General features: G+C 40.6%; 1 protein-coding gene across 1 annotated transcript; it reads left to right on the top strand.

Annotated features, from left to right (window-relative positions):
• Positions 1-5210: 5210 nt before the first annotated feature.
• On the top strand, positions 5211-11739 carry ggt5b (gamma-glutamyltransferase 5b). Its single transcript, XM_085793514.1, has 12 exons — positions 5211-5489; positions 7290-7417; positions 7499-7594; positions 7969-8164; positions 8827-8993; positions 9115-9261; positions 9410-9540; positions 10122-10306; positions 10418-10509; positions 10631-10740; positions 10825-10935; positions 11107-11739. The coding sequence occupies exons 1-12, from the start codon at positions 5317-5319 to the stop codon at positions 11251-11253; spliced, it is 1683 nt and encodes a 560-aa protein (XP_085649640.1). The 5' UTR covers positions 5211-5316; the 3' UTR covers positions 11254-11739.
• Positions 11740-14409: the final 2670 nt, after the last annotated feature.

Genomic DNA, 14409 nt, shown 5'->3' with positions numbered 1-14409 from the left:
CTTTGTAGTGTATGATTGGTGTGTCATCCAAATCATCCTGAATTTATTCCATCACACTTCCGCTGCCCTGTTTCATTTCATCCTTTCTCTGTGCTCCTCGGGGGGTGATTCAGCCTGATGAAAATCGTTGGGAAATATTTGTGCCTCAGAGGGAAAGAAAAAGAAATATTTTGGTCACTCATCTATCCATCATCTCTGATTGGCTCGTAAAGCGCAGACATGACCGACGAGTGACCGTCCAGGGTCATGAGTCATTCTCCTGAGGGGCGGAAAGGTTACGGGCTCCAAAAAGAAAGTGGGGGGAAAAAAGTGCTGCGAGTGAAAGGTCCCATGGACTAAGCACCGTAGAGGTGCAGCGCTCAAAGAGGACGGAGGATTCAAGTGAACAAGAGCTGGCATAGGCAAGTTGGGGGGTTGGGATGACACAGGGCGGGCAGAATAATGAATATGCACTATTTATAGGAACACAACGACAGTGCAGAACATACCCTTGCACCTTGTTCTGTGTGCGCTCCAAACAGTGAAATAACAAAAAACACAATGACTTAAATTTCACTGAGATCAACTGGCAACTGAACTTAACTAAACAACTGAAATGAACTAAATTACTGAACATTTTCTTTGTGGTTGCAGAGCCGTACTGTAGGTATTTGCATCCTGTTATGATAGCAGCAGAGACATAGGTCATCTTGCTGTGACACTAAGCTAATGCAACATTAATTAACATTAACATACTTGTGTTTTCTGGCTAGGTTTAATATTTACAGGTCATGTAAAGGTCATTAGTTACTTTGTAATATCTCTGCTGTTCACTAATGGTATATGACAACGGCACACACTTGTCCCACAGAAAGAAAAAGAGTAGCTGTATGTTCACTTATAAATCTTGATCAGCTTTGTTGAGTCACCAATTCATTAAACATTCGTCTGAAACTGGTGCCAAATAAAGCCACCAAATGTATAGACAGGTGATAATGTTTTGTTGGATGTCAAGAGCAGAGAGCTTAATAAGTGAAAATATACACACCATCTCCCCCTTGTGTCGATGTTTTAACTGGCCATAGAGGCAGCACTGGACAGGATATATATATATATATATATATATATGCACATATGCACTGTTGTTTATCTGCACAACCTCAGGTAAAGCTGAATCAGTTTTATTCGTATGGACCAAAGCACAAATTTGCCTCTAACTGCCTTGCAGCATGTACGGCCTCTCCCTCTGTGCAAAGACAGATGACTTAGATAAGAAAAACCTCCCAAAAAACAAACAAAAAAAGATTGCAGCTGCATTTGTAACTCTCAAACCACTGGACTCGTGTGGCTCGTGTGAGGGTCAGCACCCTGGACAGCGATGGTCGATGCCAATTTTGCCAGGGCGCATTCAGCACCTCGGTTGGTGACGGCCACACTTTTGACCGTAAGGGCGAGAGGAGCCACACGTAGTTAAAGGCTCTAACGGCTCCGTGGCGTGAAGGCCCTGATGCCCCACAGTGGACGGTGTGTTTGTTTGTGCCCTGAGCTGCTGTTTGTGGTCTCTGTCCTCCTTGGCTCCTGGTCAGTCCACCCAGAACGCTTTAGGATCACCCATTGTGATTCCCTCCCTCTCTCACTACAACGGACTTCCTGTTTTTGTTTGGGATGGCTACATGTATCTTCATTTGGCAGAAGTCCAGTCAGGTCCATTTTTATTGATCTAGTGCCAATTCACTATAGAGGGTTATCACTCACTGGAGCAGACCTTCCCTTCATTATCGCATTAACAGAGATCCAACATTTCCCATTATGGTCAAGCACATCAACGGTGGCCAGCAAATACTTCCTTCTAAAAAGCAGAAACCTTGAGCATGACCAGACTCAGGGTGGGAGGGAGAGAGAAGAGAGGAAGGAAGAGCATGAGATAAACAACCTCATGAGAACAGAGCAGTGATGGCAAGTAACAAAGTACAAATACTTTGTTACTGTACTTAAGTAGAATTGTCCTGTACTTTTAGAAGTATTTATTGTACCAGATAGCCTAATGAAGCGTAGTTATTTTCATATGTAGTCCCTAGGTGTGCCATTCACACCACCTGTACAGTGGGAAACAATTGTTGCCTGATGTGAGTTTTTTATGTGTGTAAAAAAGTTGGTTAATTGGGATATGAGCATGATTTCTGACACCACAGTTTAGAAGCCAATCCAAAATTTAATGTTCATATAAGTGTGATGTGTAAACCTGAAGTGTACAATACAAATGCCTACGACTGACCATAGTGAAGTAGATTAGGAATACATCTTGTGTCCGGCAGGTAAACTTAGGCTATGTGAACAATGTTTGTTCAAACAATAACATTGATGAAATGGATTCAAGATAAATTATCATGTGGTTATTTGCTTTGCAGTGAATCGTGCAATAGAAATACTTTTTACTTTTAATACTACTTTTGAGTAAATTTCAAAGCCTGTACTTTTTACTTTTACTTGAGTAGATATTTGGATCAGTACTTTCACTTTTACTTAAGTCGTTTTTTACACAGGTACTTTTACTTCTACTCAAGTAAAGAATCTGGGTACTTTTGCCATCTCTAAATAAACTAAAGGCTCCAAGCCCAGACTTTGAACTCAGGCCTCAGCCCTAATCACCTCAGTTTATATATTCAGTTGTGTAAATATCATGATTGTGATTGCTTGTTTGATTTCCCATGAAGCCTTGGAGCTGTATAGCCACAGCCCTGCAGCAGAAAGCAATAGTTTGGAATTTTGGCCAAAAAGAAATCTGACAGATGTGGTGTCATCTGGAGGTAACATACCATCATAAGGAACGATGCAAGGTATCGAAAGTGATATCCGGCAAGACGCCATTGCAACACAGCAGATTCAGGTTTTTCAAATAAGTCACGTGTTTGACTATTCTTCCCACAGGCTATAGTGTGATTATAAGCAATTAGCTCATGGTTATCAAGTTCACTCTCCTCCTTCCTGACTGACATACATGCTCAGTCTTGATTCCCACGTCTCTCTGCAGGGCTAAAGCTCAGATGTTTGGGTGGAGTGATGTGGTTTTCTTTGTAAATGTTATTTATTTTGCCCTCATCCTCCAGCTTGCATAAAGCAAGTCAAGTTTGGAGAATGAGCTGTTGGCAGCATTGTTATCGTCATATCATGTTTCCCATTATGGACCTGTGCCACTATACCATTTGCAGCTTAAGGCTAGCTGGGGAATCTGGAGATTTGCACTTGAGTGTGTTGCGACATCAAAAACACAAAGAAACCTCTGTTATTATGACATGACTATATGACAAGTGCAAGTGAATCTGGGGTCACGATGTTATCACATCCAATGAGTCAGTCATCTAGCACCAACTTGACTTTATTGCTGTCTGCACTTCATTTCGCTTGTGACTCACCGGTTGTAGGACAGTCACATCTGTATTCTATTTATATGTTGAAGACATAATACATTTAATAACTGAGATAATAGATAGATAATAGATCCAGTTTTAGTTCTGATCTTGTAACAGCTTTGGGGCTGTACTGAGAGACACAGGTGCATTTCATTCAATCGCTCCTGGCACTTTCTTTCACACTTCACAATCCTCACACCCAAAAAAGCGCTTTTCTCTACACTATTTTTTACTCAAAATGCCATCATTTACTTGAAATGTCTTTGAAGCTTGGATGCCTTAATTTGAGCTCCAGGAGTTTATATGACAAGTTTATTGTGGGAAGATAAAAGCATTATATCTTGTGTTATTGATGTCCCTCACTTGTAGGTTGCTTTGGATAAAAGCATCGGCCAAATGAGTAAATGTAATGTAGGCTACATGTATCAGCTGAGCCCAGCAGCAGCTTCCCCTTTTTAATACCAGCCCATTGTTGTGATGTTTTTTTTTTTTTTTATAGGAGGACAAAGGAGGGCTGTAATTTTGGAAACTGGAGAGGGCTGGACACAGTCAAAGCATAAAAGCCTCTGACTGACACTTTAGTTCAGTTTTCAAGTTTCTGTTCTGATGAAGTGTTACAGCACAAAACACTGAATTGTCGATTCGCGATGGGAAAGTACGGTTTCTTAAAATGATCTGAATATACTTCCATCTTATTTATTCTGACTCATCATGTGCTAAACTTACTGTCAATAAGTGCAATGGAATTTAAACCTGAATCATTTTCAGTAAAATTTTGTTTAAATAATCAAAGTTGATACAGTTGAAATTTCCATTCTTACAACTTTACATTCACATAAACTATACGTAAAAACAAAGTAAATCCCCTGCAACAGAAACAGAACAGAAATTAAGTGAAAAGGAAAAGTATATTGCATGATTTATTTAGTTTGTAAAATAAATCATTACAAATACTTGTGCTCATGGTATTTTGATTATCTCCAGCCTATACATATATTAGATCATTACAGCCCCTAATTACAGCTCGTTGTTATAGAAATGCCACATTACAATGCACATAATTAGAGAACATTCAGTGTTCAGTGATGATTATGAGTACACATACGAAGCTGTCGATAAGAAGAGTTTTTTTTTTTTTTTTTTTTTTTAATCATTTGAAATATTTGTGAGTGTTTCGTGATGTTTTATTATTTTAAGTTCAACAGCCTGAAGAGTTCAGATGGCCGAGACACAGGCAGTGTTTTACATGTATCAGTCTGGCGTGATCCCTCCCTGTCCCTGTTTAGTTTGGAGGCATTTCAGCATCTGTGAGGCGTCAACTTAAAGACTCCCGGCTCCCAGCGTGTCACTGACACTGAGTTCACGTCTAACATAATGGTACAGCAGGGAGCGGGACGCGTTTCCTGGTCATTGTGGCTCAGTCGGGGTTTTTTTTTTATATATAGTGGAGCTTCAGGAAAACGAAACAATCAGTGTTACACAAGAGTAAAATTGACGAGATTTTGTGAAATCCGGTAAGACTTGTGCCATGCATCCTCTACAAATATCCCTCTCAACTCCTTTGAAGGTTTTTTTTGGGAATTCAGTGAGTCAATAAATGGGAAACGCGTGACGTCAAGGTTATTTCCCAGTTGTATTTGGGATGAGAGTGTGCGATATGGTGAATGGCTCCACTTATTTAGGCAGTATAGTCACCCCCCCCTCTTCTCCTCCTAACAACTTTCACTTCAGGGCAGCAGCAGCAGGAGGAGAGGAGAGGTGGAGGGAGGAGGAGGAGGAGGAGGAGGAGGGGTGAACCCACGTTGAGGATTAGAACATATTCATTGAGCGTGCGTGGACAGTTAGTGAGCGGCAGCAGAGGTGCAGCAACAGTTTGTAGCTACTGTATACCTCCACATCCACATCCACATCCACAACAGAGAGTCAAATGGCTAAATACAAATCCTGGCTCGTGCCCTGCTTCATCTTAGTGGGTTTGATTTGCGCGGTGTGTCTCATCTGTCTGTGCATCGCCTCGCTCGTGGACACGGGATGTCCCGGCGGCAGCTTCAGGCGCGCGGCCGTGGCTGCAGACTCCAAGCTGTGCTCTGACATTGGCAGGTAAGTTTCATTGGAGAGGAGAAAAAAAAAATCTTAACAAAAGTTGGCAGTATTTGTGTAATTTGGAAGTTAATTAAGGTTTATTTATTTATTATTATAGGCAATGAGTTTATTATAGTGCTTGCTGCTCCCGGTGGTGGAGATAAAAAGGCTGAACTGAGCAATGGGATAAGCAGTTTAAGAGATTTGGTTGGCTCTGTTTGAAGAATAGATTTAATACCTGCAGAAGTGTGTGCGGACAGCCTCCTCATCCCCCCTCTCCTCCTGTTGATTTGTTTCCTGTGCACTTGGATGTGATCGTGGGGTGAAACCAGGTTTCCATGCCCACTTAACCAGTGTCAGTCTTTCTAATGAGGAGTGAAGAGACTTGGCTCTGTCACTGGTGTCCTCTCATTTATTCACTGCAGAGCCACCATATCAACTCCAGCCATCTATCATCACCTTATCTCTAAATTTAGAAAGAAAGAAATGATGTTTTGTTTCCTCCATCCCGTTTTCTTTTCTCTTTTTACTGTAATGTGCATGGAAGTCTTCCGGCTTTTGTTTTCATTGGCAGGCAGGGTCTTGATTTCAGGAGTTCATTTCCCAGTTCATGGTATGAGGTTTCACAGAGATGCACTAAAGCAACAGGCTACATGTCCACACTCTGAGTAAAAGTGCTGATCCTGCTCGCTCTTTCCTCTGAAGACCAGTGGGATGAAAAACCTCTGATAACATCTGTAAAAAATAAAGCTATGTAAAAACAAAAAGTAGAGTCTTAGCTGTAAACCCTTAAAATAGACAGTGTTTTTCAACAAAAGTCTAATTTGCTCAGGATTCAGGACGGAAATATGTGAGATTAACTTGTTGAATATACTGATAAGCCGGACTGCAATGTTGCAACAAGGCAAAACCCTGTTTTTATCTAAAACAGTCAGAACTGAGCCAATCAGCCTCATCTGAGTATTTATCTTTGCAACGCTTGCCAGTGCAGAAGGAAAGCACAAATCTTTGTTTTGTCTCATTTATCTATCACTTCCTCAGACAGATGCAGACAAACAATATGCTGTCTGTGGTTTCAGAGTTTCCGGAGACATGATCCAGTATTTGGGAGTTTTCCCAAACTCAGGACACACAAAAACAAACACACTCTGCGTACTAATTGTTTCATTTCCTAGGCCCATTGATGCAAAATGTGCAATCTATATTTGATTTTGTTCCAACTCAAAACTTAATTAACTAATAGCATCCCCTGTGTAAAGGCATAAACCGGTCTGAACCGTCTGCCCACACATGAGATGCCCTTAATTAGATTCTTCAGATTAAATTGTAGCATGGTCCTTTCTCTTCTCTGTCTGTTGAACCCCTCTCATACTTAAAGGTTATGGGCGGACTAGCCCACACAGGGCCAAAACATTCCCAACACTGCCTTCTGTTGTCGCTCAGTTAACACATCTGATCCTGCGCCAGCTTCTTGGTGAAAAGACTCATTCAGGGTTTCTTTCTCAGAAGGTTTCAGAAGGCTCTGCTCTGTTTTAATGTTAATTGCAACAAATGGTTTCTAAGTCCTGAGTAATCGTTTTTTGAGAAAAGTGACTTGAGTGAGTGAGTTGTTTTCCTGCAGTTTCAAGCCTCATTGCAGTCATTCAGTCTAGACGTCACACTGAAACCTTGAGATCCAAATAGACATCATGCGAATACTGGAGAATGAGTGTGTGAATTTGTGCGTTTGTGGCTGAGCGAGCGTGATCTCAGGGGGTTAATGACTGACTGTGAGATCACACATTTCCCATAAGTCTGATGGAAGCCGGTGTTTTCCAGGAGCATGCTCCAGCAGGGAGGGTCGGCAGTAGATGGCGCCATTGCTGCTCTCCTGTGCACGTCCGTGGTGAATCCTCAGAGCATGGGGATTGGAGGAGGGTCCATATTCACCATAAGGGATAAATCAGGTGGGTTTTCACATTCAGTTTTTTGTCACGTGGTGTTTTATTTCTTCTCAAATGATGATTATTGATCTCATCTCTTCTCAGGCAGCGTTAAAGTCTTCAACTTCAGAGAGACCGTCCCAAAGAGTTTCAAGCGTAACTTATTAAATGACTGTCCAAAGACATTCACCTTTTCCACAGGTAGGAAGAGTGGTCCTTTAATGTGCAATAACACTTCTTCATTCAGTTATTGTAGTTTACGTTTAATATTAATAGACCAGTTCAAATGTGATCAGCAATTTTGACAGATTTTCATTGTTTTACTGACCTGCTTTACTTCTGGACTAATCTGGATTTTTGAATCTTATGTCATCATCTTATTGTCCACCTCAAAATCATTATGATTTCTATTTATGTAAACACATTTCTATTAGTTTGTATGAATACATGTCTGAATGTACATTTAAAAGCTTTTATCTTTAATTCTTTGATCCGTGTCACTCGTCTTTGTATCCTCTGTACATTTACCACCTGAAGTTAGGAACACTGGTTTACTTTGTTTTCTCAATTTGTAGGCCCCCAGTGGATCGGGGTTCCTGGGGAGCTGAAGGGCTATGAAAAAGTTCACAAGCGCTATGGGAAGCTGCCCTGGGCAAAGCTGTTTGAGCCAACCATCAAACTGGCCAGGGAGGGCATCCCTCTGCCAGCTTTTCTGGCAAAACTCCTGAGCTTCCCCTTAGTGAAAAGGTTCATGGAAACGTCGTCTCTATGGTACAGCTTCTCACTTTCTGACTTTTTTTTTTAATGTCTCCAGAAAGTGATTGTTGTCAGCAAAGATATCACTTTGCCTTGTAGTCACTCTGATAAGAAATGTGTGAGGCCGCAACTGATAAACTGAAAGGATCTGTGACGCTGACTGGAGCCTTTTCTCATCCGTGTGTCACTGTAGAAATGCTGGAGCAAAGGGCTCCTATAAATCCCCTCAGTTTAACTCATTCCATGCTACATTTATGTAACTCCCTGGTTAACAATTAATTCTGAGCTTTCAGGATTTCACATTGTGTAATAGTGTGGCCGGGTGGATGCGCTCGTGAAGACTTTTTGGATTAGCGGAAATGAAATGTTATATTCTAACAGCACTGAGCTTCACACAGAGCAACAATTCAGGACCAGGGTTTACTCACCCCACTCACCTTTTTTATATGTTGGAGTGAAATGCTGCTTTTCTCAAATGCCCAGTTTAAAAAGGAGTCAGCCGAGGAGTAGGTGTAGTGTGAAAAGCCCAAAGAGTGTGTATCAAAGTACGCATGTGCATGTGGATCAGTAAAAATCATCTGTTTTGACGTTTTATTAATTGCATGAGATACATTTTAAAATGTGCTGTATGTGTATCATATTCTAATATGTCCCTTTACACTGGTACTTTTCTTTAGTTCTCTGCAAATTATCTGCAACAAGAACAAAACTGTTCTGAGCTCAGGAGACATCCTGAAGTTTCCTAAACTCGCTGAAACCATGGAAACTGTTGCAAAGCAAGGGGCAGATGCCTTCTACACTGGCAAGATCGGACAAGACTTAATCCAAGACATACAAGCTGCAGGTTGGTGCAATGACAACACACTGCTGGTCGCACCGGCTGGGATTCTACGCTTGAATGGACAGAAAAAGGAAATAGGACTCATCTACAATAACAAGTGATCTATCTCCACTGTTTGTTGTAGGTGGGACGTTGACAATGGAAGATCTGACATCTTACAAGGTGCGGGAGGAGAATGCATTGGCAGTTCCTCTAGGAGACACTCAAATGCACATCGCGCCGCCGCCTGCTGGGGGCGCTCTGCTCGCCTTCATTCTCAGGCTGATGAAAGGTTTGATGTGCTGCTACATGTATGACTTTTCCACAATGCTCTTGAACTGATCTACTGTTGCAATTGAATGAAATGAAATGAAAAAAGTGAAATGAAATGAAAAAAAACTTTTAACATACTGTATTTTATTGTTTTCTTTTTTCTGCAGAGTTTTCATTGAGTCCAAAGTCTCTACATGGTGACCAGAAGACCCAGATGTACCATCATTTCATAGAGGCAGTTAAATTTGCTAATGGTCAAAAGAGGAGCATTAATGATCCACTGTTCAATGCCAAACAGGTTGGGAACTCTTTCAGCTCATTGTTTTTGTTTTATGATCTGCAACTTTGCAGTTTAATGCAGTCAGTGTTCTGCTAGTTTCAGAGAAAACGCTCTGATGAAGCCACAGTTCAGACAGACATTATGTTTACTCCAATATACATATTGTATATATATTGTAGGAAACAAGACTGCAACTAGATTATGTTTTCTACTGTGCAGTATGACTTTTACACATTTGTCAAGTCATGAATGTGTCATTGCTGCATCAGTAAAATGTTCACACACAACATTTGTTTTTTCCAAAATATATAGGCCAAAGAAAAAGTTCATAATGACACAATGTGTTTGTTTACATTTAACCAAAACCACAGTCTTTTATTAACCTTAACCACAGTGCTGCTGCTGCCTGAACCGAACCACAGACAGGATGCTAACTCTAACCCACTGGAGAGAGAGAGAGAGTTGTGTGTAGTGAAAAGTAACATTTGACTGCTCCGTCTAAAGCTTGTGCAAAAACCTGAGTGTGAAAAGTATAAAAAACACTTTTTCATGAGGGTTATGTTTCAGAGACAAGTCTCATCACGATGTTCTCCTTTCAGGGTGCACGTCATTTACTGGAATCCTCCTTCATCAAACGCACCAGAGCAATGATTTCTTCAAACCGCACCCATGACAACTCCTACTACAGTATCAGGCCTTCCGCCGATCACGTTGGGACGACACACGTGTCTGTCCTGGATGAAGATGGACTGGCTGTATCTGCCACCAGCACCATAAACGAATTGTGAGCAGGAAGAGTCCTTGAACAGAAGATTTGTCATAGGCAGTTATACTATGATATGATATTCATCTCCTTGCTCTAACGTCTTGTGTTGTGTTGTGTTTCGCTCTGTAGATTTGGAGCAGGAGTTTACTCTCCAAAAACCGGCATCATCCTCAACAATGAGCTGTCTGACTTTTGCAAGAGAGCAGACACAGTGAGGGCAGGTGAAGTCACAGACATAAACACAGCCTTCCAACCCAAGCCAATTGAATTTAAGACATTACTGAATGAATGTAGACATTGAGTCTGTGTCCAGTCTAATATTGGGTCTAATTGTTGTCATAGGTGAACAGCCTCCCTCCTCAATGACTCCAGTGATACTGGAGTCAAAGTCTGGAAGAATCCTTGTGATCGGTGGATCAGGAGGAAGCCTGATCACCCCAGCAGTGGCCTCGGTAACTCAGTTGAACTCAGTTTGTGAACTTGTGTGTCTAGTCTCTCGTTTGTTTTCCTTACACGATTCTCTTTTGCTCTTGCAGACGATAATAAATCGCCTGTGGCTGGGGATGAATCTGGAAGATGCCGTCGCTGCTCCTATAGTTTTTGTTGATTCAACTAATAATGTAAATTTTGAGGATGGTTTTGACAAGGTGAAGTATTTACATATCCTCACTGTCTATTAATGCCACTCATATTCACTAGACTGTCTTTCTATTCATGTGCATAAATGCAATGATTCTGATAGAGATTATTAGGGCAGACATATTTATTTTACCTGAAAATTAATTATTAATAAATATGTGTTTGTGTTGTGTCCTCAGACTGTAGAAAAAAACCTCATTGATCTTGGACACAAACCAGGAAGCTGGAGATTCTTCCTCAACGTAGTCAACGCTGTAGAGAAGGAGAAAGGCTGTATTGTTGCCGTGTCCGACAAAAGGAAGATCGGAGTGTCGTCTGGATACTGACCTGATGGACTAACTACTAAAACCGCCCGTAAGACTGACTGAGCCTTTTTTTTTTTGCCTTAAAAGAGCGATGAATGTGCCACATCCCTGAAAACAAAATGTGAGCCATGTGGAACTGCTGTTCTTTCCTGAACTTAAAAGCAACAGGTAATTATGATAATCCCAGTTTATTATCTCATTTCTATCAGCTGGACACATTGTGCCCACCAGAGTAATTGCAAAGATCTTGGAAATTGGCTCCAGGGGCTCCAGATTGTTTAGAGATAAAGCAAAAGGTTAAATCTACAGACGAAAAGCGAGAAAGAGAAAGTGTAAATAAACGCACAACTGTTACGTGAATATTCAGAACTGGCCTCGTGGAGACAAACTCTAATTTTCCAGTCGGGTGCCGTGAAGTAATTGAAGGAGCATCAGTTAAATCTAAAAAAAAATGTGGTGAAGATGCAGTGTTTATGTTTGTTTCTTGCACTTCTCTGAGGAAGGTTAGTCTCTTCTTCAAGTCACCGTCCTCACGGACCTAATGTCTTATTTGCCAAGTTTCTTTTTATTGGTCTTTGTCACCTTTTGCTTTATCCCTTTCTTTTATTTGCACCAACTTTCTCACCTCCACCACACATATATATTTTAGGTTTCAATCCACTCAGGTTTCCACTCAGCAAATTGAAAATACCAATGATGGAAAAATTCTGCACCAGAAATATTGGTGATAATCAGTTCTGGACAAATACAGCAAGTAATATCAGGTCAAAGTTGCCCCACAAAGTCAGTGTCTAAACTGTTGTGGGTAATGAGTTGGATTTTTGCGTAATGACCCAATGCCCTCATATTAACTTTGTCAAAGGCATCTCAGTTTTCAACAACAAATTGGGCATGTGAAGTTGAAATCTCTATAGAAAGCACTTGTAGCTTTGTCTGAATAGGAGGACATTCCTAACATTTAACTTTGGCCACCCACAGCTTTTACAAACAGATTGAACAGATTTACTGTTTCTGGTGTCACATGTTTTTTGAGAACTGTTGCCTTGTTGCCAGATATCAGCAATTAACAAACCAATGGTGATGTAAAGACACAACGGACAAGAGTAAAAGCCATAAACTGGAAGGATCCTTTGAGCTGATCCATACGGTATATGCACATTTTCAATCCAGCCAGTCATCACTCATACACAAGCACTGATGTTACTTCCATAACGCAAACTAACGCACAATTAGCACGTTGTCCAGCGAGCCATAAAATCTATACTGTGGTCCACTGTAACCAAACCTGTGTAACACAAAACCCTCATAATATGAATTATCTGACTGAACCATCTAATTCTATGTAGGAGCTGTTTACTGTATACCAGCCATGTTAGTCCTTCACAGTGACGCCCCGACTGACACATACTGTAGGCTGCAGGTTGTTGTAATTGCCCAAACTGGGAAAACTTTTTACTGTGACCTTTTTACTGAATGTGAAGCAGCTTCATTCAGGTCCTACAGCGCATTGTGATCTTTCTTTAAAGGTTGAAGAAATGCTAAATTACTTAGATAGATTCACATTGAACAGAAATATGTTTTAAAAAAAACACAAGTTTATTTTTTTACACCATCAACAAGTCATTTCGTATTTTCCTCTTTGTTTTAATGTCAAAATGTTTTGTAAAAATAATTACACCTGTATTTTTTATACTACTGTTAACTGTGAATGTGTGTTGTCACAATAAAACTACATCCACACCAAAGCCACTCAACTATGTATGTGAATCTGCTGGTTCACCCCAAACACCTACACCACGCTTTCCTCTGCAAACGGCAGCTCTTTAAATGTTTATCTCTTGTTGTTAGTTTAGTGAGATCAGCACTAATCCACTTCATATTTGCCTGTTTGCCTTATTCCAGAGCAGCACAGAAACAAAAGATGCAGTAATGAGATACATTTCAGTGGAGAGACTTATGAATTAGTGATGATTTCTTAAGTGGATTCTGCTCCGTTTCCCTTCGAGCTACTAGATGTGAGTTATGAGAACATGCAAATTTTACTCTGTCTGAAGCAACACTGTCTTTGTTGTGCGACAAATGGGTTAATGTGGATAAGCTGTGGATTCGTAGCTTTAGTGTCATGATATCACCCTCTTTGTATAAGTACCAGCAATTGAAAATGAGCATCACTTTAAATGATGCATAAAACGTCTCTCCAGTCGTCGTCTTTCAGTCACAGCAGAAGCTGTTAAATAATCCTGTGATGAGTCTTTTCACTTCCGGTGTGAGGACACTTTAAAGCACAATGTCCCCTGATGAAGCAAACCAGCTCAACAGTAGTAGCAAAATGTTTTTATACATGTGTGCATCATTATTTGAAACCACCGTGATGCCACCATCCGAGGCAGTGGGAGGAATTAAAACTACGTAGACTTTGATATACTGTATAAAGGCTGGAGATTATTTTTTCTTACCTAGAGGGTGAGTAAATTGGCCTGTCTGAGTTGCATAACTCTGGACTTCATTATAACTACAGTATGTGGAAGTGAGAACATGCTTAATTGGGCCTTAAAGGAAAATTCCAGTCTGAATACTCATTTCTCCATCTCCTTTAAAATCATTGTACCCACGCAAGGTAACACAACGACAGATCTTTTCATACGACTTCTGCAGGCGTCCTCGTCAACTGGGGGACTGTGGTGCATGCTCTGTAATATTAACATGAAGGATAGTGGCCTAGTGGACTGTGGACTTTTGGTTCATGTTATCTCCTCTCCTTCTCCACATTTCTTCATTTCTTCTATTTTCTTTGACTTTACGAGCTGCTGTTCAGACGAGAAAACCAAACCAGAGCCTTGAAATGGAACAACTTTTGACAAACCTCTTTGTTTAACAGAACAGCTATAAATTTCAGATTTGTTCTTAAACGTTAATACATAACTTCACTGCATAAATGCATAAATCAAAGCTAAATCTTCATAGACTCTTGAAATACGTCAAAGAGCTGACCTTCAGAATCAGAATCAGAATCAGAATCAGAAAACCTTTATTGTCCCCTGCACATAGCAGTGGAAATTTTTCTTAGACGTGTGCTTACGTGCGCAAAAGAAACATAATAACACACCCTTCTGAACTGACCCTCAGTGACTAGCAAAACGAACAATGACTCAACTAATCCTATACTGATAAACTCAC

The sequence above is a fragment of the Trachurus japonicus genome, chromosome 12, assembly GCF_045865225.1.
Source record: "Trachurus japonicus isolate A0001 chromosome 12, Traja_1.0".
Taxonomy (NCBI): domain Eukaryota; kingdom Metazoa; phylum Chordata; class Actinopteri; order Carangiformes; family Carangidae; genus Trachurus; species Trachurus japonicus.
This window is presented reverse-complemented; position numbering and strand designations above follow the sequence as displayed.

Excerpts from the sequence above, each read along its gene's own strand:
- ggt5b (XM_085793514.1), top strand. The coding sequence starts at position 5,317 with ATGGCTAAATACAAATCCTGGCTCGTGCCCTGCTTCATCTTAGTGGGT. Across the intron at positions 9,262-9,409 it reads CATTCTCAGGCTGATGAAAG|AGTTTTCATTGAGTCCAAAG; the intron begins GTTTGATGTGCT and ends TTTTTTCTGCAG. Across the intron at positions 10,307-10,417 it reads ACCAGCACCATAAACGAATT|ATTTGGAGCAGGAGTTTACT; the intron begins GTGAGCAGGAAG and ends TTCGCTCTGTAG.